Here is a 27,113-nt window from a genome sequence, read left to right as displayed (position 1 = left end):
CTCCACCCCTGCACCCTGGCCCAACAGTGAATCCAGGAGCTACAAATCAGAGCATCCTTTCTGCTACCTTAAAGTAGAAGTCTTCCCCAGAGCCATTCTTGCTGTTCTCTCACTGGAGGCAGCAAGCACTATTACAACTGATTGCAGCTGGAAACACTGTGTACAGTAATGTTAACATAAGCGGTCGCTCCTACGAGCCCTTGTGAAGTAACAGTATTTATGCCCATTTTTCAGATGTGCAATTCGATGGGTGGGGAGGGAAGTGACCTGCACAGGCAGACAGTGGAGCCGTGGGCCTCGTTTGTCATCAGTGTTGGTGGGCTGCTGTGTGCCTAGCACACCCCTGGGGAAGGCAGGTTTGTGGGTCCCTCTTGCTCTCGGATCACAGACCTGCCACCTCTGTTTTCAGGCCTTGCCCAGAGGGAACATTTCTCCATCCAAGCTCTAGTGGCTTTGAAACTTTCATTAACTTCAGAGTATAGATAAGGAAGTATAGATAAGGAAACCATAAACTCAGACCCATTCACTTGGTGAGGGTTAGGCCAAGTTCTTGGATCAAATGAAAATGAAGACCTTGAATGCTAAGTCCTCTGATCCACCTTCCCAACCTGGCCCCCATCCACGTGGCAGTGGCCCCAGCACTTTCCAGGCCATGAGAAATTCCACCTCAGTTATACCCCTGGCTGACGGGCCTTCATTCTTGCACTACCCCTCCCAGAAATTAGAACCAATAAGCAAAAGTCTTAAACGTAGGGCTGTTCATACCATCTCATTTATTTATTTATTTTTTGGCTGTGCCACGCGGCGTGCGAGATCTTAGTTCCCCGACCAGGGATCGAACCCGTGCCCCCTGCATTGGGAGCATGGAGCCTTAACTGCTGGACTGCCAGGGGAGGTCCCCTATCATCTCGTTTATTTAACAGTCACATAATCTCACATTTTTTTCATTTGAACCACTTTCACTACCAAACCTTCCCCTGGCTGCTGTCTCTTGCTTCTGATCTATCCCCACTCCATATTTCTTCAGCCGAAGATCTTGTACTGTTTCCATGGAGGCTTCCCTAACCGCCCCTAACCGGTTGGGGTAGTGGCTGCACTTCTACACCTTCGCATCCTCTGAATACACTGCGCGGGAGGCCCACTTGCTCCCTAGCACCTGCATGTGACAGGTTTGATTCATGTCTCACGTACTGAATCAGGGTTTGCTTTGTGCCTGAGTAGGTGCTATTGTTTTGGGTCCTGATGTGCCTGTTTCTGGGAGCACAAGTTTTTGCAAAGTCATGGACCACGTCTTCTCTGCACACACCCAGGGCACTTAATAACAGACTCCCATGAAGTAACATATCTGGGAGTGAGTCACTAGGTTCCCAAAACACCCAGGATCCCAAGTGACTCTGTTTGTCACAGCTTACCCAGCCCCTGGAACCATCTGGCGTGACCAGGAGACTCATTCATGTGTGATCAGGTCAGAACTAGGCCGGGCGGGGCCTGGCCCCTGCTTGCCCTAGGAGCAGCCTACTTTGGGGATGTCTTTGGTCTCTGCTTTCGGAGTTCTCCGGGGTGCACACGTCTCATAATTGCCATGTCAGCCCCGGGGTGGTGTGGTCCCACCTTCCCTCACCTCTGAGCTCGCCCCTCCACCACCCCACCCCTCGTAGGCCACCTCTCCCTCTTGTTAATCTCTCTTTTTGTTAGACTGGGATTTTATTTATTTGCTTTTTCTTATTCTCTGAGCTCTTGCTGGAAATCAGCTCGGGCAGAGTGACTGTGCTCAGCGCTGGCTCATGGCTTGGAGCCACTCCAGGCTGCCGGCTGCGTCGGCTTTCCCTTGTGGGTGAGCGTCGACGAGCATGATGCCTTTCCTCTGCGACACCCCAGGGTCCCCTCTTCTTGCCGGCTCGGCTGCTCGCACTTGGCTGGCCTGCCTTTTCGTTGTGAATGGCAGTTTTTCCTGTGCACCCTGGACCCTGTCTGGCCACCTCGATGGGGCTCAGACTTTCTCAGTTGCAGAGCCTGCTCAGCCTTCAGACCAGTTGAGCTGTTTGCTTTTGCTGCGTGTTTTGTGCTGTTCCCTTTTGGAGCTCGGACACTGTCCCGGGGTGGGCAGGGGCTCCCAAGTCTGGAGACGGGGATAGCTTGGGAGAATCCTCAGGTTGTTAGACATGTGTGTGTGTCAGGAGAGTGATCGTACGTGCTGCTGATGTAGTGTGTTCTGACACTTCTTCAGAGTCTCTTGGTCTGTAGCAAAGGATGGGGTTGAATTTCTAGTGTCATCTCTCAGCAGCTGTGCAAACTTAAAGGAGGAGCTAAGCTTCGGTTTCTCCCTGAGTTTCACTTTCTTCAGCTGTAAAACGGGGAGAAGAACATCTCCATTCAGGGTTGACATAAAGATTAAATGGGAAATTCCATATAACATCTCCCGGTACCACCTCAGTAGGTGGAAACTCTAACTAATAGTAAAGTATCAGGGTTTCATTTTCAACAAAGTAGCGATGACGCCCTTTCTAGAGCCTCTGAGTAGGTAATCTAAGGACTCCGCGTTGAGGACTTGAGCTTGCCCTTCCTTTTATTAAATCCTTCCTCTTAAGGAATGTTAATTGGGTTTTGGATTTTCTTAGGGATCCCATATGTTAATTTCCTTGACCGTCCAGGTGCACTGCAGAGACAATTCAACTGAAGTAGCCCCACCTCCTGCCCACTCTTTAGGATGGCTTTTTGGTTTCCATTGCATTTTTCTTTATTCACGATGCGCTTTCTTCCCCACTCGACAGAAAGGGAACCGAGGAGGAGGAAGAGGAGGCCGAGCCCAGTGCCCGGCCACCGACTGCACAGGCTCTCAGGCCCTGCCGGCTCCCCTGGGAGCAGCACCCACCAGGCCAGCCTGGGTCCTGGAGAAGTGGCGTGCCCAGGCCATCAAACTCTCTGCGGGTTGTAGACTTCCTCCTGACATGTCACTCCCCCAAGGCGCCTGTGCCTCCCGGCCGTCTTACCCCTTGTTGCTGCTCTTCTGAGTATAGCCACCAGCTCACAGGAGATCCAGATGCTGGGCTGTGGCCAGTGTTCATGGGAGCCGGGTCCAGTCAGCCCCCCAGGCGCTCCCAGGTAGGGGCTAGAGCAGACTTCTGATCAGTAGCCACGTGGAGAACGAGTCTCATGGCCAGACTTGTTCCCCTGAGCACCACTTATCCGCTGACCCGCTGCAGAGGCCCAGGGAGCGCCAGCGTGCAGTGAAAAATGCCTTTGTCTCCATTTGCTGTTGTGCTGCTTCCATCCCCATCCCTGTGCGTTTCACAATTAGCATCTCCAGTGCTTCCAAGTGAATACAGGACAGATGTTCGCACAGGTGCTGCCCTCTTTACTGGGTAAACAGAGGGAGTTGGCATGTTTTTCTGTGTGTGTGTGTGTGTGTGTGTGTGTGCGCGCGCGCGCGCGCGCGCGCGCAAAGTAGGCCTTGGAGATGGTTGTAGTGTTTACAAATGTTTTCTCAAAGCATCCGATGCACTTTTGCACGTGGTAGGTGCTCAATAAATACTTTGTGATGAGTTATTAGTGGGAATAAAAGCCTTTTGTTTCATAAAAAACCCAGGGGCCCGGGAGCAGGAACTACAATTCCAAGTCAAGCCTTGAAATTCACAGACTAAAGAAGATGGAAATCATTTCCAGCCTCACCAAGAAATTATCTGCCAGCATCTGGCAAACCCCTTCTTCTCTCTTTGCCTTGGCGGAGGGTGGTGGTGGGTTGTGTAGCAGTGGCAAGACATGGTTCTTCACGTGCAGGGTGGTCAGGACAATCAGTGCAGGTGACCCCAGCGGCTCCTGGCAAGTTAACTGCTCTGTAAACACGAGCTCACCATGGCTCCTCCGGGGAAAGGACCTTGCCCTTTTGCCTGTGCAGAATGTAGATGGGATTACAGTATAACTGAGAATGCCCTCCCGGCCTGTGTTTTTCCGATTGGCACACCTGGTCCAACTGCTCTGCTGGTAAAACCCAGCAGCTCAAGTCCAGTCTCCTTAACATGGCTTACAGCCCACCCGCTGCTCCTGCCTCACAAAAGAGTCAGGCTGCTGGGCTCAAACCCCAGCCTGGCCCCTTTCTTGCTCTGTGACCTTGGGCAAATCACTTAGCCTCTCTGGGCCTTAATTTCCCCTTCTGGAAACTGAAGATATTAATAGTCTCTAGTTCATGGGGCTTTTTATACTTAAAAGAATTAACAAATGTAAAGCACTGAGTGTGAGCTGTTATTCTTGTTCTCATTCCCACACATCAGCCTTATCTCTGGCTTCAGAATTACCGAACCCTCTGCAGTTTCCCAGACATCCCCTGCTATTTGCTTCTCTGTGCTTTATGCATGACCTTCCTGTTTCTGGAATGTACCCCTCACCCCATCCCCATCCCCCTTTTGAACACCTTTTCATCCCTCCTCCTTTCAAAGCCAGCACGGATATCGCCCCTGAATCCCTCTCTGCCTCTTTTCTCCAGCCCCCGTGGACGGTCATTGTCATCACATCCTTTTCTCGGCTGTTGTAACCAACAAGTGCCTTTAACGCACCAGAATCACATCCCTTCTCCTGCCTCCTGATCGTGAACTCCGTGAGGGCAAAGTTCATGGTTTTACGTTTTCAAATCCAACACCTAACTCAATGCCTGGTATACAGTAGGTGCTGAGGAAATGTCTCCTCAAATGAAACCATATTTGTTTGCATCTAGAAGGTCAGCCTTTTAAAAACTTGCCCCTCCCCTTTTCTCCCCCAAATAACCGCATGATTTATTAAGACTAGAGACTTGCTCTCAAGGTCACATTTGCAACCTCAGGGTGTGAGTTCCCTGCGTGGCCAGTTTGAGGGTGGGCCCCTGGGACAGCAGTTGCTACTCTAAATTACCAAGAGATGCTTATTTTCCGGGCCCCTCCCAAGAGTCTGTTGTTTCTGATCTTCACCCCTCCCGACTTTCTGTACATCTCTGTTTATAGCTGCTGCTCTCAACTTGCTACCCAGTTCAAGTCCCTTCCATGGCTGGCCTTGTGTATCTGCAGGGAATCCCTCTGGATTTGGCCACGTAGGTCCCTGTCAGCTGGCCAGAAACAGAGTTGGAGGTGGCGCAGGGCGTTATCCAGGCTACTTCCAAACCAGGGCTCCTTCTGGAACAGCACTTGACCCAGTACCGGCCTGGGTGAGCCTTTCATCTTTCCTTTCCTCCTCTGGCTTAAGCCTTTGGAAGGACGGGTTTTGGGCTTGAGGCCAGCGATTCAACTGGGAGGGCTGCACGCCAGCTCTCGCCTTCGTGGAGGTTAGTCTATTTGCCCGGAGTTCTGCCTGGGTTTACAGCCTCTCCTAATGTGCGTTGATGACGCGGGTCTACCTCCCAGGCCATCGTGCAGTCAGTCGTCAGCAGAGAAGTCTCGAGCAGAAGGAAACGTGCGCTCTGCTTTCTTTCGGGGTAGTGGCTTTTGCCTGATTTTTATCTGGGGGCCTTTAAAGAGCCACAGCCGGCACAGAAGCAGGGCGGCGACGCCGTGCCTGGAAAACTCATCAGCGTCCCTCTGGTTTGTGTTCCTCCCCTTCAAGCCTTTTCCCATGGAGTGGGGCTCTCAGCGACAACTGGCAAACGGTTGATTGCTCGTTGTCATTCTGGTGGGCACTGGCGTCCGGAGGGCTCCAAGTGCTTTGTGGGTACTCGCATTTGTTTCTCAGATGCCCAGGTGCACAGTTGGCACCAGTCCCGGTTAATGGATGAAGAAACTGAGGCTCTGGGGATCAAGGTCGTGAACCAAGGGCTGGGAGGGGCACAGCTGGGAGCGAACTTGGGTGTTCAGGGCTACGTTTTGTCTTGAAGAGGATGTGCGGGATGTGTGTGTGTGTGTGAACGCATAAGGTTGTGTATGTGTAAGAGAATGAGAATGAAAAGGAGGGAGGATTGAATGGGGTGGGGTCCTCAGTATAAACCTGCCCAGGAACAGTCACTGCCTTGCAGTCTTTCCGATCAGAACTACCTCCCACGAGGAGCTCATATGCCTTCTATCCAAAGCAACCTCTTGCCCAGGCCCCAAAGGAAGGCCGCAGTGATTTACCCAGCCCTGGTGGACCCTGCGCTCGCTCGCTGGACGGGGGGGCTGGGTCACAGAAGCCCTCCTCACCTGCCCGTTCTTCCCCTCTCCTCCCTGGCTCCACTCTATAGCCGGCATATGGAAACCGTTTCTGTTTACCCAGTGCCACCAGGATGCTGCTGCACGTGGAAATCTTGGATTCCCCACAGGGTCGTTTCAGAGGCTGCATGCAAAGCAGCCAGCTGTTTTGCAGGGAGCCTCTGGGCCCTGTTACATCAGCTTGGAGGAAAACGTTACCATCTGTGCAAACAGGTCGTCCTGGTTTGTCTGCCTGTCCTCTGTGTGGGGAACTTCTCTCCTACTTGGAGGGAGTTCTTTTGTTGTTGTTATTGTTGTTTTGTATTCCAGTGCCTGTCAGTTCAGCAGTTTCTTTCTGTTCCTTCTCCTCTATGTTCACCTCCCTGGGCTGACTGCCAGGATGCAGGGAGGGCAGTTAAGGGGTTGGTGATGCATAAATCTTTAGTGGCAAAAGTCGTTGGGCCTGAAAAGGCTGCAGGCTGGTTTCACAGGAGAGTTCTCTGCCCAGGGCACCTGAAGTGCAGAACAAAGTGTTTCTCTTTGGGGGTTGGGGTTGGGGGGACTTGCCCTAGAGGCTCCGAATGGGATCTTCCTGGTTGCCAAGAATGTTCCTAGTCAGCTTCCTCTGGCCCTTCTCCTGCGAGCGGAGAAGCTGGTTTGCTGTGGGAGCCAGAAGACTGCCACTCCCACCCTCCTGCGCTGCTGTGTATCGTTTTTTTCCTCCTTCTTCCCGCCCGTTTCTGGGCCAGCTGCCTCCCAGGAAAGACGGAAATGCAGAGGCGAGGGCCGGCCATCATGTTCCTGGACGAGGCGGCGGATGGCCAGCTCCCCGACAGCCCCGTCGTGAGGTCATCCCACCTCCTCCAGCTGGGCCCTTGCGGTATGCCTTGACCTTGCCTTTCCAGCTCGTCTGGAGACACCACCCTGCCCTGGGCGAGCACGATGCCAAAGTCAGAGGTCGAACGTGTTGATTCTTACGTGGTCTCTGACATCCACTGGTGTGAGGGCTGGTCCCTTATCACAGGAGGGGGCTGGGCCTGGGGTGCTGTGTGAGAGCCCTCCAGAGCGCCTTGTTGTCCAGACTTTCCCTGTGCAGGGGTTGCCCCGAAAGTTGCATCATCAACTTTCACCTGGAGACCTGGGGGCCGCTGTTTCTCCCAGCAAGTGCAAATTTGGCCCAGGTGGGTAGGATTAGGCCATTGGCTTATTCTTTGATTTGTCTCACAGCTGTGCACCAGCAATTACACAGTGGCAGACAGTGGGCGTCAGACCACTGTCCACATTACTCTAGTGAGGGATGAGTGACCAGTGTTTGTGGTGGGGAAGCTCTAGGAGGGGAGCCAGGAGGCGCAGGTGCTAGAGCTGGCTCTCTGACGGGTCAGCCCTGTTACGCAGGCACACCTGCCCTCCCTGGCCTCAGTTTCCCATCTCTAAGAGACAGGCATTCAATTAAGTGGTCTCTGTGATCCATTTCAGACCTGACCATCATCCTTTCTAAGACCCCAGACCTGACACTCATCGTTTCTAAGATGAGCCTCAGAAAGTACTCAGGTCCACGCAGGGAAGCCCCGTAGCCCGTAGAGCACGCTAAACTCTGCTCTGTGGTTTAGCATGGGGATTCTCAGCACGGAACCTGCTGACCTTCTAACCGTGTGAGACCCGGGCAAGTTCACAGATCTCTCTGGGCTTCCATTGCCTCATCTGTAAAATGGGCACAATAATGGTCGCCACCTCATAGGGTTATTGTGAGTATGAAATTTATAGAAATATATACATTTATATAAATACATAAATAAATATATGGTGCTGAGAATAGCCTGGCACACAGAGTATGCCCTGTAAGTGTGTTTGTTATTTCAGCAGAAGCTGAGTTGATGAGATTGTGGGGCTGAGGTTAGTTAGGGTAGGGGAGAGACCTGTGTGCTAAAGAAGACCCTGTCACCCTCTCGGTGCAGCGAGGCAGTGTTGGTGGAAGGCTTCTGGTAGCCAGCAGGATCCAAGCGGCTGGGCTCTGCACCAGGTGTGGCATGGCCGGCCCCATGGGTGGTTCATGAGTTGGGAGTCATTTTTAAAGCCATCTGCACCCCCTTGCCTGTCCCCCTCACCGTCTTTATGTATCTGTAAATTCATAGATGCTGTGAATTGCAAAGGCAGCTGGTCCAACTTGCTGCTTGCTGGGGGAACCTCCCTCTGTTGAAGCCTCCTCTTGAGGCCACGTGTTGATGGCGTATGTGCTGCCTTGGCAGACAGGCGCCCCCAGAGGGCAGGGACTATCCAGGTACCTCCAGCAGCTGGGGCCCCCAGCACCTAGGAGCTGCACTCCGCCCCTGGGGATGCCCATCAAAACAACGAGTAGAACAATGCCATTCCCTGTTGGTTTTAAAATATTTTTATTAAGAATTCTTTCTTTTTTTAAAAAAAAATTTATTTATGGCTGTGTTGGGTCTTCGTTTCTGTGCGAGGGCTTTCTCTAGTTGCGGCGAGCGGGGGCCACTCTTCATCGCGGTGCACGGGCCTCTCACTATTGCGGCCTCTCTTGTTGCGGAGCACAGGCTCCAGACGTGCAGGCTTAGTAATTGTGGCTCGCGGGCCCAGTTGCTCCGCGGCACGTGGGATCTTCCCAGACCAGGGCTCGAACCCGTGTCCCCTGCATTGGCAGGCAGATTCTCAACCACTGCGCCACCGGGGAAGCCCAAGAATTATTTCTAACTTACAGATCACGTTAGGAATAAAATGACAAACACATATGTACCCAGCGCCACCAGAGCTTAGTGCTTACTTAATTTTAATAAATCAAACATGACAGAGTTAAAGCCCCCTTTGCCCAGTGCATTTGGGGGCAGCTCTTTTTTTTTTTTTAAGATTCTTTTTTCGATGTGGACCATTTTTAAAGTTTTTATTGCCTTTGTTACAATATTGCTTCTGTTTTATGTTTTTGGTTTTTTTGGCCATGAGGCATGTGGGGTCTTAGCTCCCTGACCAGGGATTGAATCCGCACCCCCTGCATAGGAAGGTGAAGTCTTAACCACTGGACCGACCGCCAGGGAAGTCCCGGGGGCAGCTCTTGTAGTTAGAAAAGCCTTCCTGGGATCTGGTGGAAATGCCCGTCCTGTGACATCTCCTCCCAAGTCCTTGTTCTGCCCTTTGTAGCCTCACAACATGTCTCCTCACACCTGCCAGCCACCAGGTGTGATCTGTGACTGGAGAGCGTACGTTTTGCCTCTGTGATGCTTGCTGTTGCATGGGGGCCCCGGCATCCTAGTGCTTGGCAGTAACCAGCTGCCCTCTGAGGAACTACATGGCCTTTAGGAGTTTGGGAAGGAACAGGAAATGGAGAGAGATGCAGTGGGAGCGAGATCCTAAAGACCCTTGCTGAGTCTGAAGTCTTTCCCGAGGGCGAGCTATTGAAAGATTGTTAAGCACCTGAGGGATAGGATCAGATTTACGCTTTACCGACTTCATCCTGCAGCGAGACTCCCCCGAGGTCAGGGAAAGGCCCAGGCAGCGAGAACCAGCCTGAAGGCTGTTGCTGACTTTTAGGTGAAAGGCAGGAGGCTCCAGTGAATGTGGGGAGTGGAGATGGATTAGAGAGAGGAGACCCTCCCAGACCTGGCGACTTATAGGCCATGGGGGGTGGGGGGAAGGTGATGTGAAAGATTTCCGGCCGTGAGGACCGTCCTCCCAAGGCAGCTGGAAGGCTGGTCTGTCTCCCTGTCCCAGGGGTCCTTGTGGATTTCAGAGACTGGATGGAATTGTTGTTTGTGCATCGGGGGAGAAGACTGTCTCTCACCCAAACCAGGGCCCTTCAAGATACCAAGAGTTGGGCTTCCCTGGTGGCGCAGTGGTTGAGAGTCCGCCTGTTGATGCAGGGGACACGGGTTCGTGCCCCGGTCCGGGAAGATCCCACATGCCGCGGAGCGGCTGGGCCCGTGAGCCATGGCCGCTGAGCCTGCGCATCCGGAGCCTGTGCTCCGCAACGGGAGAGGCCCACAACAGTGAGAGGCCCGCGTATCGCCAAAAAAAATAATAAAAGATACCAAGGGTCACCTGCTCCCAGGCAAAAGCCATTGGTGTGAGTGAGGTGGAAGTGGCAAGGATTGGCCTGCACTGGGGGATGCTGTAGCGTTCCCCCGCCCCCCATCACAGTGGTGTATGGTGTAAGTGATGGGGGCAAAGGGGAGAAGTTGAGGAGGACCACGTGCCTTCTCCCCACCAGGATGGGTCTGAGAGAGCTCCCGGGCGGGAGGCAGAAACTGGATCAATTTGCTGAGACCCCTACACGAGAAGAAGGGCTCGGAAGGCTTACACGGGGGTCTCCGAGGCAGGGGCTCCTGCAGACGCTTATGTCTAGCACGGGCTGGGAAAATGGCACTAATGTCCGCTGCCATCTGTGCCAGCCTGTCGCCGCCCACCCCGCACCAGCACCGCTATTTATTCGACCTAGGGCTGCTGTGTCCCGGGTTCTGGCTCCTGCCGTGCTGTGCAAAGGTCATGGAGGACAGGGCGCAGGCGCACAAGCTCCCAGCTCCATCCAGGTGCCGGCAGGCATCTTTCTCCTACTTGGGAGTCACGTTTTGGCTCATGCTTCCCTGGTCCATGTGAGCGGGTGGAGGAAGGTGGTTTGACCTTCTCCTGTCTCTGCCTAGGGCTTAGTTCTTTCAGAAATGGGCACTGGGATCAGAGTTGGGAAATGTTGGCATTGGTAGAGCAGGACCAGGATGATCAAGGGCTGGCTGCAGCCAGATGTCCTGCCTTCTACCTGTTACTCCATTTGAGTGATGGAACTGCTGCTATATATATATATATATATATTTTTTTTTTTTGGCGCTACGCGGGCCTCTCGCTGTTGTGGCCTCTCCCGTTGCGGAGCACAGGCTCCGGACGCGCAGGCTCAGTAGTTGTGGCTCACGGGCCCAGCCGCTCCGCCGCATGTGGGATCTTCCCGGACCGGGGCACGAACCCGCGTCCCCTGCATTGGCAGGCGGACTCTCAACCACTGTGCTACCAGGGAAACCCCCGCTGCTATATTTTTAATCCTTTCAGCACTACCTTGTCCTCCTTTTCGGGTTTCGAATCCTTGAGAGGCACGCAGCCTACTAATTAGAAGCTAACCAGCCTAGTTTGGTATCCAAGCCCTTCTTCTCGCTGGCTGCATGACCCCAGGAAGGTACTTAACCTTCTGCACCTTAATCTCCTCAAGTCTGAAGTGGGAATAATAATATTACCTTCTTCATAGGATTGCTGTGAGAATTAAATAGCTTGATTGGTAGAAAGTACTCAGGTATGTATCAGTTATCTATTGCTGTATAACGAACCAGCCCCAAACACAGCACCTTAAGACGAAGACATCATTTATTCTGCTCGTGAGTCTGCAGTTTGGGCAGGGCTTGGGGGAGGGGCAGCTTCTCTGCCCCACACAGTGACTGGGGCTGGGGGTCTGTTTGTGAGATGACTTATTCAGCCTGACCAACAAGTTGGTGCCGGCTGCTTCCTGGCAGCTCAGCTGGGCTGTGGACTGGGCGCCTTGATTCTCCTCCGTGGGCCTCTCTCACAACATGGTGGCTGCGTTCCAAGAGCAAGAGACCCAAGAGAAGAAGTTGGAAGCATTTTGATGACTTAGCTTTGGAAGTCATAAGCATTACTTCCTCTATCCTCTCTTGGTCAAGAGGGTCACAAAGCCTCACCTGGTTTCAGGAGGAGGAGACATAGTCTCTACCTCTTTGTAGGGAGTTGGCAGGGTTCTAGAAGAGCATGTAGTATGAAAGATAGTGCTGTGGCTATCTTTGGGGAAAAAATCTGCCACAGAATAGATTTTGACACGTAATAAGCGATCCATAGGTATTTGCTACCACTAGTTTAAAACCATTCTCTGCTGTCCTTCACCGCAGACCTGTCTTTCTTAGAGGGTGGGAGTGTAGCATAGTGGTTAAATGCAGCTGCTCTGGAGGGGCGCTGCCTGGGGTTAAATCCTGGCTCAGCCCTTTACAGCTGTGTGACCTTGGGCAAGTTGTTAACCTCTCTGTACAGTAGGATTTATGCTAGTGTGTATCTTATGGGATGGTGAGGATTACGTGAGTTAATCAGCATGGAGCACTCAGCACAGAGCAAGTAGTGTTAACTCATTACTTTTCTTATATCCTTCACTGGTGCAGTCCCTTCCAGAAAGACTGTCCTAGTTACACATGCTAGCAACGGAGCTCAATCCAGAGTAGGTTTGTGAACTGGAAGTCCCTTCGCTTCCAGACGCACAAAGTTGGGAGGGGAGAAAAAGAACTATACTGTTGTAAGAGTCTTATACTAGACAGGAAGTGGTCTCTTGATGGTAGACGTGATAAATCTAAAATGTATACTATAAACCCCAGAGCAACCTCTGAATAACAAAAGAAAGCATTGTAGCTAATAAGCCAACAAGGAGATAAAATGGAACCATAAAAAAATATACGGTCATCCAAAAGAAGGCAGAAAACAAGAACAAAGAACAGGTGTGGCAAATATGCGATAAATTGCAAGATGATATATTTAAGCCTAATCATATTAGTAATTACTTAATTGTAAATAATATAAATACTCCAATTAAAAGGCAGAGTTTTTCGGATTGGGAGAAAGGAGCAAGACCAAACTCTATGCTGCCTACAGGAAACAAAGTTTAAATATAAAGACACAAAGAGGGAACTCCCTGGTGGTGCAGTGGATAAGTCTCCATGCTCCCAATGCAGGGGGCCTGGGTTCTATCCCTGGTCAGGGAACTAGATCCCACATGCATGCCGCAACTAAGAGTTTGCATGCCACAACTAAGGAGCACACCTGGTGCAACCAAAAAAAAAAAAAAAATGTTTCTCCTTTAAAAAAAAAAAGACACAAAGAGATTAAAAGAATGGAAAAAGCTACACTAATCACTAATTCAAAGAAATAATCAAAACTGGAGTAGACATATTAATCAGAGATAAATATTTGTATATTTATGTAAACTCTCAAAATTCAAAAAGAAGAAAATAACCTAATAAATAAGCAGGTAAACTACTGAAGCCCGTGCGCCTAGAGCCCGTGCTCCACAACGAGAAGCCACTGCAATGAGAAGCCTGTGCACCGCAACGAGGAGTAGCCTCTGCTTGCTGCAACTAGAGAAAGCCCGCACACGGCTACGAAGACTCAACACAGCCATAAATGAATACATAGATAAATAAATAAATAAATAAACAAATACAAATTTTTAAAAATTTTTTAAAAATAAAAACCTTCCAAAGAAAAGGAAAGAAAAAGGTAAAAGAAAGATTTGGAGACACTTCAGTTAAGTTGTACAAATGGCAAATAAAGATATGGAAAGATGCTCAACATTATTAGTCATTAAGGAAACACAAAGTAAAAGCATTGGAATTAAAACAATGCAGTACCATCACAACCTTTTAGAATAGTTGACTAAGAAAACTGAGCATGTCAATTGTTGGTGAGGAGGTAGAGGACCTGCAACTCTCATTCACTGCTAGTGGGAATGTAGAATGGTACAATCAATTTGGAAAACAGTTTGGTAGTTTTGTAAAAAATTAAATGTATGATCTAGCTATTTCAGCCCTAGGTATTTACCCCAGAGAAATGAAAGCCTTTGTCCATACCATACCCTGTACGTGAATGTTCATAGCAGTCATTTGAAATAGCGAAACCCTGGCAGCAATCTAAATGTGAATGGATAAACTGTGGTACATCCATGCAATGGAATACTACTCAGCAATAAAACAGAATGGACTACTGATACACCCTATAACATGGATGAATTTAAAATAATTATGCCGGGGCTTCCCTGGTGGCGCAGTGGTTGAGAGTCCGCCTGCCGATGCAGGGGACACGGGTTCGTGCCCCGGTCCGGGAAGATCCCACATGCCGCGGAGCGGCTGGGCCCGTGAGCCATGGCCGCTGAGCCTGCGCGTCTGGAGCCTGTGCTCCGCAGCGGGAGAGGCCACAACAGTGAGAGGCCCGCGTACCGCAAAAAAAAAAAAAAAAAATTATGCCAAGTGAAAGAAGCCAAACAAAAAAAAGAGTACATACTGTGATGCTGTTTACATAAAATTTTAAGAGATGCAGGTTCGTCTGATCGTGACAGAAAGCAGATGAGCGGTTGCCTGAGGATGGATGGGTGGGGGGAGGGCTTGAAAGGGTGACGGTTATATTACCTTGATTGTATTTAGTAATGGTTTCACGAGTGTGTGCGCATGTCAACACATACCAAATTGAATACTTTAAATATGTGCAGTTTATTGTGTGTCAAGTATATCTCAGTAAAAGTACTTAAAACTCGGTAGAGAAGAGCTTTGCAGAGGGCAGACCTGACTGCCCTTGCTTAGCAGTTCAAAGTCAGAAGGACCAGTTGTGACCCAACAGCCCTTTGAACCCTGCCAGTTTCCTCTCCTTTCCTGTTTGGTTGTGAGCTTTACACATCTGCTCCCTGCCACTGTGCATGACTCATTAGCCAAACATTTGATTCTTTACCCGCCCATAGGTGGGTCATTGGGAATGTGGGTTAGGGGAACCCAATTCTCATCCTAGATTCTCTTCTTCCCAATAAATTTACAAAGCTGAGAGTCATTTCTCGGTGCCATCGCATATGTCAGTGGAGACACCTGAGTGTTATGACGAGCCCAACCCAAACAGGCTTAGGTGTAAAAGGATATTTGTGGGCTCAGACTTCAGAAACGCTACGAGGTAGATTTTGGGCACAGCTTGATCCCAGGGATGTAACTCGGGCAGGTTTTCCCCAGGTCGTGGCAGAGGCAACCGCCAGCAGCAACAGGGAAAGAGCCCCTCCTTTCTAACTGGTCCAGGAAAAGTTCCAAGTTCAGCCCTCATTGGCTGGGCTTGGGTCAGCACCGCTGCCTGAACCAACGCCTGTCCTGGGGGGCTGAGGGGATCTCATTGCACTGGATCATCTGCCTGGGGGCCAGGGGTGGAGTTGGCCAGAGCCAAAGAATATGGACAGAAGGTAGGGAGAGGATGTCCTTCAAAAGCAGATGGGGCTGTTACTGCAAGGAAGGGGCATGGATGTCAGCAGGGAAAAGCCACAGAGGACACTGCACCAGTGAAAAACTCCAATTGGTTTTATTTTTTGACAAGGTAGTATATTAACACGCTTCCAAAAGTCAGAAGTAATCAAAAAGATCACTCCCTCTGAGTGACTTCTACACTGTTCCCTACATCCGTTGTAGGCAATCAATTTCATCGAGTTCTAATTTGTTCTTCCTGTTTCTTTTGTTAAGTAGATATCTCTGTGTTTTGTTTTCTCCCTTTCTTACACAAAAGATAGCATACAGTATGTGCTTTTTTTATACTTGCTTTTTTCACTTAACAAGAGAAGGAAAAACTCTTTAAAATTGAGGTATGGTTGATGTACAATATATAAGTTTCGGGTATATAACATAGTGATGCACAATTTTTAAAGGTTATGCTTCATTTATAGTTATTATAAAATATTCCTCTGCCGCACAGTATACCCCTGTAGCTTACTTATTTTATACATAGTAGTTTGTATCTCTTAATCCCTATCCCTATCTTGCCCCTCCCCCCTTCCCTCTCCCTACTAGTAACCACTAGTTTGTTCTCTATTTCTGAGTCTGCTTTTTTTGTTTATATTCAATAGTTTGTCTTATTTTTTAGATTCCACATATAAGTGATATCATAAAGTATTTGTCTTTCTCTGTCTGACTTATTTCACTAAGCATAATACCCTTCGTGTCCATCCATGTAAGAAAAACATTTTTAACTAGGCATACTAATTCTTGCTGTCATTAGTACACGGGATGGTGCGTTGACTTACAGTTAATAGGATATGTGTGTGAGCATACGAGGTGACTGCCAACCTTTTCTCCTGGTGAATGGTGTCTTTATTCTCTTAAGCCTGGGTTGTAAGTGAATCTCCTCTTGCAATGCAGATGGAGGCAAATATGCCGTCCATGACTCCTGCACCCCCAATCTGAGCTCAGGGGGCGAGAGTTCCCCCTCCAGCCTCACCGGACACAACTGGGAGATGAATTATCAAGAGGCAGCAATCTACCTCCAGGTGAGTATCTTCCGGTCAGGACCTGGCCATTCTTGGCCCCTGTTGGTGGAGTAGGATAGCCGGGGTTCTGTTGGGTGCCCAGCAACTCAATTCTGCTCCGTGTGTGAGCTTCTCATCTCCTAAGATCAGGCTGGGAGAGCCAACCCGATTGTGCCCACACGGAAGGGTGATGTGAACGGGCTTGCTCTCGGGACCCCCAGTTTGTGGCTCTGCCTGCCCCCAAGGTTCCCCAAGTCTGTCCATTTGGCCTCCCCTGCCCCGCTCCCTCTTCTCAGGCCATTGAGAGGCCGGTTCTCCGGAGGGAATTCTTTTATCTACTTAACACTGCTGACTTAGTGTGGGGAATCTAGAGATCTTTATTCCCTTCCTGTTTAACTTGCTGCTGCTCTCATGTTTGCTGTTTCATGCTTAGTTTTTGTTTTTGTTTTTTTTAAAGAAAAAGAATACTTTTTAATAAAAGTCACGCATGCTCATTACAATAAGTTTCGGTACAAAGGCGATGTGAAAAAAAATTCACCTAACGCAGTCGCTGACAACATTATTTAAGAATAATACAAAAAAAAAAAGAATAATACATAGGTTTCATGGGTCTTCTAAAATAATTTTAAAGTCCTGTGGTAGCTATAGCTGTACAGTCTGCTTTTTTTTTCCCCTAGCATGCGGCATAAGCTTTTTTCTCATGTTATAACTCTTGTAAACAAATTTTAAAGTCTTTATAATTCTATCTGGTAAGTGCGTACTAATTTACTTAACTATCCTGATAAGGTTGGATATTTTCTCTTTTTATATTTCCCTATTATAAATTATAATCCGAGGACAATCTGTGCCCACGGCTAGTTCTCTCTTTTTCTCTTTAATATCTAGGATTATTTTATTAGGAAAGACTCCAAGAAGTGGAATCAGTGGGTAGAAGGAATCAACCTTTTTTTTTTTTTTTGGAATCAACCTTTTTTAATGCCCTTGTTATATAGTATCGAATACCCTCCAAAGGGGATATTGCCTATTAACTTCCAGTCTGTCTATGGCATTTTCACCGTAATCTTGCCATTTTTGTCATTATAAGATTTCAGCTTCAGCTGTGCATTGAATAAGGGTTTGGGTGAGGAAATGGAATTTTTCTTAAATTCATTTGAATGATCATTTTCCCCTAATCTTTTTTTGTTTGAAGCAGCTCTCCCTTGTAATTATTTGCTTTGCTATTTTTTAAAAAAGATATAATGAAATTCAAATACTTATTTGATAGTTGTTCGGGTGTCTGTGTGTTTCTCGCATTTTATGGCTGTACTCCTCAAGAAATGTATTTTGATTCAGGTTAAGGCAATAGAAATGTTTTAGGGAAATTTTAGCAAGCTTGGGCATGCCAGTTGATGTGGCGGGGCCCCCTTATGCACTGTCACCTTCTCCAAAGTTGAATAGGTGCTAGACAAGAGGGTGGGATGGGTCAGAATATGGAATTAGAATAGCTGCTTGGTAATTCCTTCTTTCCTTAAGCAGGTGAGAACATTAGTAATAAAAATGGCCATCATCAAAAAGTCTACAAATAATAAATGCTGCGGAGGGTGTGGAGAAAAGGGAGCCCCGCCTACACTGTTGGTGGGAATGTAAATTGATGCAGCCACTATGGAAAATAGTATGGAGGTTTCCAGAAAGAACCTAAAATAGAGCTACGATATGGTCCAGCAGTCCCACTCCTGGGTATATATCCAGAAAAGACAAAAACTCTAATTCGAAAAGATACATGCACCCTGATGTTCATAGCAGCATTATTTACAATAGCTAAGACATGGAAGCAACCCAAGTACCTGTCAGCAGACAATTGGTTTAAGATGTGGTGTATATATACACTATAGAATGTTACTCAGACATAAAAAAGAATGAAATGTTGCCATTTGCAGCAGCATGGATGGACCTAGAGAATATTATACTAAGTGAAGTAAGTCAGACAGAGAAAGACAAATATTATATGATATCACTTATATGTGGAATTTTAAAAAATAATGCAAATGGAGCTTCCCTGGCCGTCTAGTGGTTAAGACTCCCTGCTTCCACTGCAGGGGCCACGGGTTCAACCCCTGGTTGGGGAACTAAGATCCCACATGCTGCGTGGTACGGCAAAAAACACAACCCCCCCCCCCGCAAAAAAAACGCAAACAAATTATATATAGTTTAACTGGGCACTTGCTGATCTTTCTAACAACTCTACCAAGCAGTTTAATCATCTCCCAGTTCATACACCTGAAACTCCCAGGGGCTCAATGAGTCCAAAGCCATCCAGCTAGTAAATTGCCAAGGCTGGACTTAAACCGTGTCCATCCAGCCTCCAAATGACGTTCTTTCTTCTCTATGTGGTTGCCTCACTTCTGTACCTGACCCCACGTATTCACTTGAAAATGGGCCATGTCTTTGTGGGAAAAGAGGTTACAGAACAGAAGGTATCATGTGAAGATTTTTATATATAAATTATACAGTTTTATATATTGTGTTTCTGTATCTATGCACATATACCCATTCACATTTGGAAAGTTATTTATCTAAATATTAAAGGTGATTATTATTGTTTTTTAAAGGTGGTTATTTTTGGCTGATGGAATTTTTACTACCTTATAATTCTGTGTATGATTTGAATTATTTTACAAAAAATGCATCATTTTGTAAAATTAAAACTAAAAGCAGAAGTTGGATCCCCATGGACAGTAGTTCGTGGCTGTTTCTGGAGGATGGCTTTAGCTGGTAATCGTTTTCATGCTTGCAGGGGAGCTGCAGCATGGCCCCTGAAGCAGGTTGCTGGTGTGCTTGGGTAATTGGCCGCTCGCTGCTTTGAGGCTATCTGGTGCCTGCAGTTTCCTCTCTTCCCAAATTTTACCTGTTAACTCACTCACCCTCAGGAGCTGTGTGCTCGGCGCTCCTGTTGCCTCCAAGACAGTCCTAGTTTTCTGTGTGGACTTCTGCCCCAGGGAGCAGAAAGCAAAGACCTGGAAGTCACATGCAACTGGCCTGCCTTCTTATTTTTCCTAATCATGAATCTCCTAGTTCATGATCAGCAGCTAGAAAACAAGGCCAGTGTTCTCCTTAGGGTCTGGGTCAGAATCCAGTGACTCGGGTCGTATTTCACTCCGTCCTCGCTAGGGGAGGCCTCATCCTCCATCTCGTCTGTGGCAGTTTCAAGTCCTAGCGGTCAGATCCGAGTCCCCCGTGTTAGTGGTTTCCTCTAGCCAGACCTTCATCCCTGGCTACTTGTTGGAAGAAATTACCCAAGAATTGCATTTTTTAAGAAATCCAAACCAGAAGCTTCCCAGGCCATGCGTGTCCCCTGTGGCCGTGGCCATGCTGGTGAAAACCACAGCCTGGCACAGATCACAGGACTGGCAGCAAGGCTTGTCCAGCCTGCCCTCCGTTTGACCGCCAGGATGTTCGTTCCCTGCCCTGTTGAGTCTGTGGTTTGTCTTTATTTTTTGATAACGAAGATAGGGGTGTAGCCGGCTTCAGGGAAGTGACTCACTTGAAGTTCCCCCTGCAAACCACAGCCAAGGTCAGAGCTCCCTGCCTCCCAGCTACTGGGCAGTCCTTGGGCTGGGCAGGGGCCTGGAGAATGATCCCTTGCAGGAGTGCTTCATCCTATTTAAACACCTATTAAACACCTATTAAATGCCTACTAAACACATTTAAACACCTATTAAATGCCTACTGTGTGCACCAGGCACCGTGCCAGCTGAGGACCTGACAATACCTCTTGCCTTCCCAATTCTCTGAAACAGGCTTGGCGAGCTGAAGCCACCTCGGGCTAGTACAGGAGCCCACCAGCCAGAGCTGTTTCCACGGCACTGTGTGCCACCTCTGGGCCCAGAGACACTTCTTCCCATTGGCCTGGCTTGGCAACCTCTGCAGGAATCACCGAGCATGTGTTAGTTTCACCTTCCCCAGAATAAGGGTTTATGAGGACGGTTGAGTGTGGCCTCATCTCAGAAGAGTCGGAATAGTTGAAGGTCAGACTGCATTCCGGGACAGCCGGAATGCTTTCAGAAGGGCTCTGGGCATCCCTTCTGGCTCGGCCCCTTTCCTCCTCTAGGGATTGGAGCCAAGGGGAAGAGCCTCTGTTCTGAGTGTTTGTGCTGGGAGTGAATGAGACAGATTCTCCCGACTCAGCACCATTGACATTTGGGACCGGATAGTTCTTTGTTGTGAGGGGCTGTCCTGCGCATTTGAGGAGGTTTAGCAGCATCCCTGGAGTTTACCCTCTAGAGGCCAGCAGCACCCCCAGGTGGGACAACCAAACGTGTCTCCAGGCCGGGGCGGAGTCAGGGGAGGGCAGGTGGTCCACATTGCCCCCAGCTGAGAAGCACTGAGGCAAGGTGATGGTTGTAAAGTACGAGCCAATCAGTACTCTCTCTGCGTCGGCTGCTGGGTGGGGTTCGGGGGTGATGAAGCTGAGGGACCTCCCTTACTTAGCCCTTATCCCCGTGCCCACCAACCCTGGGGAGGCAGTGAAGATCCCCTACCTGCCCCAGAAGGCCGGTCCTAACCGGGAGGGTTATCTGCTTGTATTCCCAAGTGGACCGTTCCCGGTCTGCTCCGTCGATTGCTTTCTACATCGGCAGGAGGCCAAGAATAGAGCAGGGCCGCTGGAATCAGGCTGTCTGGCTCTATGAGCTCAGGTGCTACTGAAGCTCTTTGTGCCTGGATTTCCTTGTCAGGCGTGAGAGGAGTGTGGAGGGCTCAGCGGGGCCGGGGCGGGGCGGGGGGAGGGTGGTGTGGGGGAGGGTGGTGCTGAGCATGGTGCCGGGCCTGGAGGGCACTCGCTGGGGGTCAGCTGCTGTCTCATTACTGTTGGGGTGAAGGCATCAAGCGGTTAGGAGATTAGGTGGAAATGGAGTAAATTAAGAAGTGGGATGGGGAAAGCTGAGTAAAGAAGGAGCGTGATAAAGGTACCCTCACACTTTCCGCTCAGTGTTACTATAACTTAAAATAATAATAACAGGTAACCTCTGGCGGGGAGCTTCCTGTGTGCCAGATGCCGTCCTAAGTGTCTTGCAGGAACCCGGGGAGTGAGTACGAGTGTTGATGGTTGTAAAGGTGAAGGAACATTCTCGGTGTTACCCAGGGAGGAGGGGGGGAGCCAGGACTCAGCTGTTCTTAGTTTACCCCAGACCCCCACACCCCCGACCTCAAGCACTTAACATCCCGCAGACACAGCTGAGAGTGAACGTTTGACCTCAGAGGGGACCAGATGTGCCCGCTTCTCTTCGATCTCTTGGATTTTTTTTTCTTTGATTCCTCTGAGTAGTTTTGGGAAGAAGGAAGTCTTTGGAGCCCCATCAGCGGGCCAGGGTGAGACTTGACTGGTGTGCGGTTCTACGAAGATCACACTTTTGCCTCTCCATCATCTCCCGACTCTGGCCTGAATCTCCTCCCACCGGCCAAGGGCCCTCCCCCCTCCCCGCCCACCACGCATCCTGGCCGCCCTATCGTCTCCAGGCGCGTTCGCCGACGTGACGCTTGCTCTTTCAGGAAGGTGAGAATAACGACAAGTTCTTCACCCACCCCAAGAATGCCAAAGCGCTGGCGGCCTACCTCTTTGCTCACAACCACCTCTTCTACCTGATGGAGCTGTCCGCAGCCCTGCTCCTGCTGCTGCTGTCCCTGTGCGAGGCTCCGGCCGTGCCCGCGCTCCGGCTGGGCATTTACGTGAGTGTCCGGATGGCTGGGAGCCACGGCTCTCTGGGGGCAGAGTAACTCAAGACTGAGAGGGAACATTCTGGAAGGGCAGACGTCTTGCCCGGGGTCCCCGCCCGACTGAATGCACCTCCCCCGTCTCCCTGGGATTCTGCGGCTTTGTAAATTCCAGGGAGGGGCGCCTTCGGATTGCCTCAGAACCCGTAGCCCGCTTTGGCCCCCAGGTGGGCAGCATACCTGATTAGCAGTCCCACCCGCTGTCTCCAACCTCAGATGAAAAGGCGGGCAGGTGTGCTTGCTGCTGGGGGAGGGCGGGCGCTGCGGAAGCCACGTCTCCTTCACACCCTTTGGCTGCAGGTCCATGCGACCCTGGAGCTGTTTGCCCTGATGGTGGTCGTGTTTGAACTCTGCATGAAGTTGCGGTGGCTGGGCCTTCACACCTTCATCCGGCACAGACGGACCATGGTCAAGGTGCTGTGCCCACCTCCCTACAGCATTTCCTCCCCTGTCAACTTCAAGTCTGTATCTTCAGTTCAATTCCAAGTCCCCCGTGGGTCTGGTCCTGCGCTCAGAAGTGTAACCTTGGGTCCCTGTACTCGCCATGCTTCCCGCCTTGCTCCAGGTGTCACAGTGATGCTAACAGTAGCGAATGTGGTTCGGCGTTTAGCGCGTGCCAAGCACTGGCACGATGACGTTTGCGGGAGGTGTAGTGCTCTTCCTATCGTACGTGCAGCCAGTTGGAAGAGAATGGGATCTAAATCCCGGTGAGTTGGGATTCAAAGCCAGCTCTGTGTGGCCTCCACGCCCACACCGATCAGGACCATATTATATGCTTTCTGTCTCTGCGGCAGAGAGAGGTGTGAGTCGGGATGTGTCAGAGTGGCGTTTGGCAGTGTAAAAAGCCCACACGCTTGTACAAGAGAATGTACCCAAGGAATTGGAGGTCAGGGTGTGCTGCAGACTTCAGGGGCCCTCACGGTGCAAGCGGGGAGAGCTGGAAGCAGAGGGTGGCTGGATGTGGCCTGCGGAATAGCAGCTTTGCTCAGCGGGTATCATCTGATGAGCTGCTGGGAGCATCGCCCTGGGGCTCATTCTCCTGGGACTGCACATCTATGCCAGCAGCCAGAGGGCTTCTCCCTGGGGCCCGCTTGATGTTGGGGGAGGTGAGAAAGGGCGAGGGAAAGGTCTCTCTGGACTCCGGGCGGGGCTGGGCAGTATCCAACCAGCCCTCTGTTCAGGGTGTACAGGAGGGGCTGGGTCAGAGGAGCTGACGGCGCACTGTGCCCTCCACCCACAGACCTCTGTGCTGGTGGTGCAGTTCGTTGAGGCCATCGTGGTGTTGGTACGGCAGACGTCCCACGTGCGGGTGACCCGGGCGCTGCGCTGCATCTTCCTGGTGGACTGTCGGTACTGCGGTGGCGTCCGGCGGTAAGGCCCGGGGGAGGAGCTGCTCAGACAGTCGCTATCAGGGCCTGGCCTGGCCCTCCGGGCCAGTGAGTGATGTAGCAGTAGGGCCACTCCTGCACTTGGGTAGGACATAGTCATGCCCACTTCCCTCTGCTACTCAACCCACACAGAGAGGCAGGTGGTCTTCCTGCTGAAGTTCAGGTCTCCTGACTCCGGGTCCAGGGCTCTCTCCTGCCTTACCTGTGCTTCTTTGGGGCTGGTCCTCTCTCTGAGCACAGTACCTGCCCAAACACAGCCTAAAGCAGGAGCTCAGCAAAGTCCACGTGACTCAGCAGGCTGTCCTGACACCTCCCCTGAGACTGGGGGTACTGAACTCAAACCAGGCCGTTAGCCTGAGGTCAAACTGAGTTTTGAGAATCCGTCTGGAAAGCCTCTTGGCTGGGGTACTGTGGGTGAGAGCGGGCTGGCCATTCACGCTTGGTGCCCGTCCTTAAAACCGGAGACAAATGTCCTAGGACTGGGTGGCCCTGAAATGTCTTCCCACATCCCAGGCAAGCTGGCCTTGTCACCCGAGGCCATGCACCTGGCCTTCTCCTGCCGTCTCCGTCTCTTGCAGGCACTTGCCTGCCTGGGCTCTGTAAGTGCTACACCTGCCCCGGTTCTTTCCCCATCACCCACTGAGTGGAAGGCCTAGGAGATCACTAAGCATGATGTCACAAGCCAGGGCAAGAGGGGATTTAGTGTTCTGGGGGTCGGGAGCACCAGACCCCCATCTTGACAGGCACGTACCCCACTGAGGAGTCCCAGTCAGCACCCCCGGGGCCCTGGTCCGTCCCCGGCTGCGCCTCACTCCTCCTGGCCCCGTTTGTCTCCCCAGCAACCTGCGCCAGATCTTCCAGTCCCTGCCACCCTTCATGGACATCCTCTCGCTGCTCCTCTTCTTCATGATCATTTTCGCCATCCTTGGTGAGTTTCTCCTGCGCCCCAGGATGCAGGCGCTCGCTAAAAGCAAACTCACAGTTGAGAAAAAAAGGTACTTTGACCGTTTCAGAAATTCAGGAAGGTTTTCACAATGATGTAAACACCCAACTGAGGAAATGCAATATCGGGAAAAAAAAAGGAAGCCACCTTTGTACCCTTTCCTGATCTCGATTCCCTTCGGCTCCCAGAGGTACCCCCGGCCTTTATTCATGCTGCTGCACGTAGATGTATGTCATTCATTTTCACCGCAGTGTCGTGATCTGATATGTGAATATATCCAAATTTATTTATCACGTCTTCTGTTGGTGGGCACTTTTCACTATCACAGGTCACACTGCAGTGAACATTCTCGTGCGTTTCCTGGCGCACACGGGGGAGGGTTTCTCTACAGCGTGTGCCTGGGACCTTAGGGTCTGCACACTTCAGCTTCACTAGATGTAAAAGCAAGGTCATGGCCTTTCTAACTCCGAGGAGGCCTTACCTCTTCAGATAAGATCAAGTATTGATGCGACAGCCACATTCAGACACAGGGTTTAGACCGTGGAGGTCTTAGAACGCGGCGAGGTAGCCCAAGGTCCCTTCTCCAGTACTCAGATGGTGAAGACAGTGGAACTAGAGAGCCCTGGCTCTAAGGCCCCCACCAGCACTGAAAGCCCCGGGTTCTCGTGACTGCTCTGTCCTGAGCCACTGACTCCCACTTACCTCACCTCCACCCCACTCTCCATAGAATTTCCTTTGTGTTCCAAGGGGGCTGACTTCCCCTGAGGGCAGAGTTACTCCCTTTCCCACTCCGGATTTCAAGGACTCAGGGGAATAGCTCATTCTGAGAGGGAAAAAATTAATGGTGTTAATTTGGCGACAGGGGAACAACAGGGTCCCTTTGGAGTTGTGCTTGACTGTCATGTTCTCAAAACCAAAGATCGCAAACCGGCAGTCTGGGTTCCAAATCCAGCCTGTGGATGAGTTTTCTTTGGTCTGAAAGTGTTGAGCCAGCATTTTAAAACTAGTTTTTTTTAACATGAAAATACAGATTTTCGGCCTTAAAATTATTAACTTTTTTTAATTCCGTTTTTAAAAAAAATCGACATATAATTGACATATAACACTGTATTAGTTTTAGGTAGACAACATAATGCTTTGCTATGTATATACTGCAAAGTGATCATCGTAATAAGGTTAGTTAACATCCATCACTATACAGAGTTACGATTTCTTTTCCTTCTGATGAGAACTTTTAAGATCTACTCTCCTAGCAACTTTCAAATATACAATATGGTATCATTAACTATCGTCACCGTGCTGTACATACTGCTTTTTTTTTTTACTATACAGATTTATTATTTTTAAAAATTTTATTTATTTGGTTGCCCCAAGTCTTAGTAGCAGCAGGCGGGCTCCTTAGTTGCAGCATGCGTGTGGGATCTAGTTCCCTGAGCAGGGATCACACCTGGGCCCCCTGCATTGGGAGCATTGAGTCTTACCCACTGTGCCACCAGGGAAGTCCCTATACAGCCTTTTTAAATCATATGTTTGATGGTACTTGGGTCACCCTCCTGAGTGGCAGCAGTTATCTGGTGTTCTGCCACAGTCCCCACCACTCCCTATGCTTTTCCTCTGCCTACAGCACTGATTCACATTTATTTGTCCAGTCCTTCTGACATCTGGATTTGGACTCTTCTGTTCTAACCCTTTTTTCAATCTGTTTCCCACCACCTTCTTCTAGGTTTCTACTTGTTCTCCCCTAATCCTTCAGACCCCGTAAGTAATCAGCATGTTTGTTTCTTCCTTTATGGGAGGCCCTTTCCCTCAGATAAGGTGGCTGGACTGCCCCCCTAGCTGTATTAGGAGGGGATGCCCTGCTTGGTTTCTCATCATCGCTTCTGGCACCTGAAAGTGCCCCGTCACCCAGATTTGAGCTGTCTCCTTCCTTGAATGCCAAGGGGGGCCCCCTGCCCTGGCCTTGAGAGGGGTGTTTCCGGGATCAGATGTGGAACACGGGCACAGTTTGGCAGAGGAGCAGTGGAGGAGAGCTCAGCTAATTGTGCATATGTGGTTCCCTGGGAGACAAGTCCCAAAGCCAGTTGTCTGCTGCCGCAGGAAGCATTGAGCTCAGGAAGGAGGAGGCCTTGGACTCCATGTTTGCTTGTTCCTCTGCCATCCTTCAGGGATCCCTTGGGAGGAAGAAGGAGTGGGCGGGGCAGGGAGGGGGAGGGCTCTGGAGGCGGCCCACCGCCGGCAGCCTGTTCCCGGTGGGGTGTGCCCTCGGCCTGGCGGCCACGTCCCCTCCTTTCCTCCTCTCCCCCGCAGTACTTCAGCACCCTGGAGAACAGCATTGTCAGTCTGTTCGTCCTTCTGACCACCGCCAAGTAAGTTCGGGCCCTGCTTTGGCTTCTGCCCTCTTCTAGTGCCCGGGGTCTTTTCCTCTTTTCAGCCAAGAATATTCCACATCTTGGCCCAGACAGGTTCTTGGGACCCCATGAGGGACGGGAGTGGCCTGGTGAGCCAAGAGTAGGGGAGGGGGGAGGGGGCCGGCCAGGCAGGAGAAGAGGTGTGCTTATAGAAGACGAAGACCAGCAGACACGCGCCCTGCGGGTAACACTCTGCAAACACAGCTTCCCAGATGTGATGATGCCCTCCTACTCCCGGAACCCCTGGTCCTGCGTCTTCTTCATCGTGTACCTCTCCATCGAGCTGTACTTCATCATGAACCTGGTGAGTGACCTTGCCTCGCGCTCCACTGAGGCAGCCCTTGCCCACACTCTGCTGGGCACTGTGGGGATGAGGTAGGGACAGCTTTCGGCCTCCGAGGGCAGACCATTGGGGAAGGAGGTCCCAGACCGTGGTCAAGTGTGGTGTGGCTAGGAATTCCCTGTCGGGACTTAAGTGCA

General features: G+C 50.5%; 1 protein-coding gene across 6 annotated transcripts in view; it reads left to right on the top strand.

The window, feature by feature from the left end:
- The window catches only part of TPCN1 (two pore segment channel 1), a 64,029-nt gene that overhangs the window by 14,704 nt on the left and 22,212 nt on the right, over positions 1 to 27,113 (top strand). For 3 of the 6 annotated variants that reach the window (XM_030860470.2, XM_060311198.1, XM_060311199.1), the window contains 8 exons: positions 16,040 to 16,167; positions 21,673 to 21,849; positions 22,195 to 22,308; positions 23,135 to 23,265; positions 24,122 to 24,210; positions 25,949 to 25,983; positions 26,533 to 26,591; positions 26,838 to 26,937. In XM_030860470.2, coding sequence (XP_030716330.1) covers positions 16,040 to 16,167; positions 21,673 to 21,849; positions 22,195 to 22,308; positions 23,135 to 23,265; positions 24,122 to 24,210; positions 25,949 to 25,983; positions 26,533 to 26,591; positions 26,838 to 26,937 — 833 coding nt within the window. Of the gene's footprint in view, positions 1 to 5,445; positions 5,544 to 16,039; positions 16,168 to 21,425; positions 21,493 to 21,672; positions 21,850 to 22,194; positions 22,309 to 23,134; positions 23,266 to 24,121; positions 24,211 to 25,948; positions 25,984 to 26,532; positions 26,592 to 26,837; positions 26,938 to 27,113 lie in introns of those variants that run through there. The other 3 variants (XM_060311200.1, XM_030860477.2, XM_030860478.3) reach the window with 3 other exon arrangements.

This window comes from Globicephala melas, chromosome 13 (genome assembly GCF_963455315.2).
Source record: "Globicephala melas chromosome 13, mGloMel1.2, whole genome shotgun sequence".
Classification (NCBI taxonomy): Eukaryota; Metazoa; Chordata; class Mammalia; order Artiodactyla; family Delphinidae; genus Globicephala; species Globicephala melas.
This window is presented reverse-complemented; position numbering and strand designations above follow the sequence as displayed.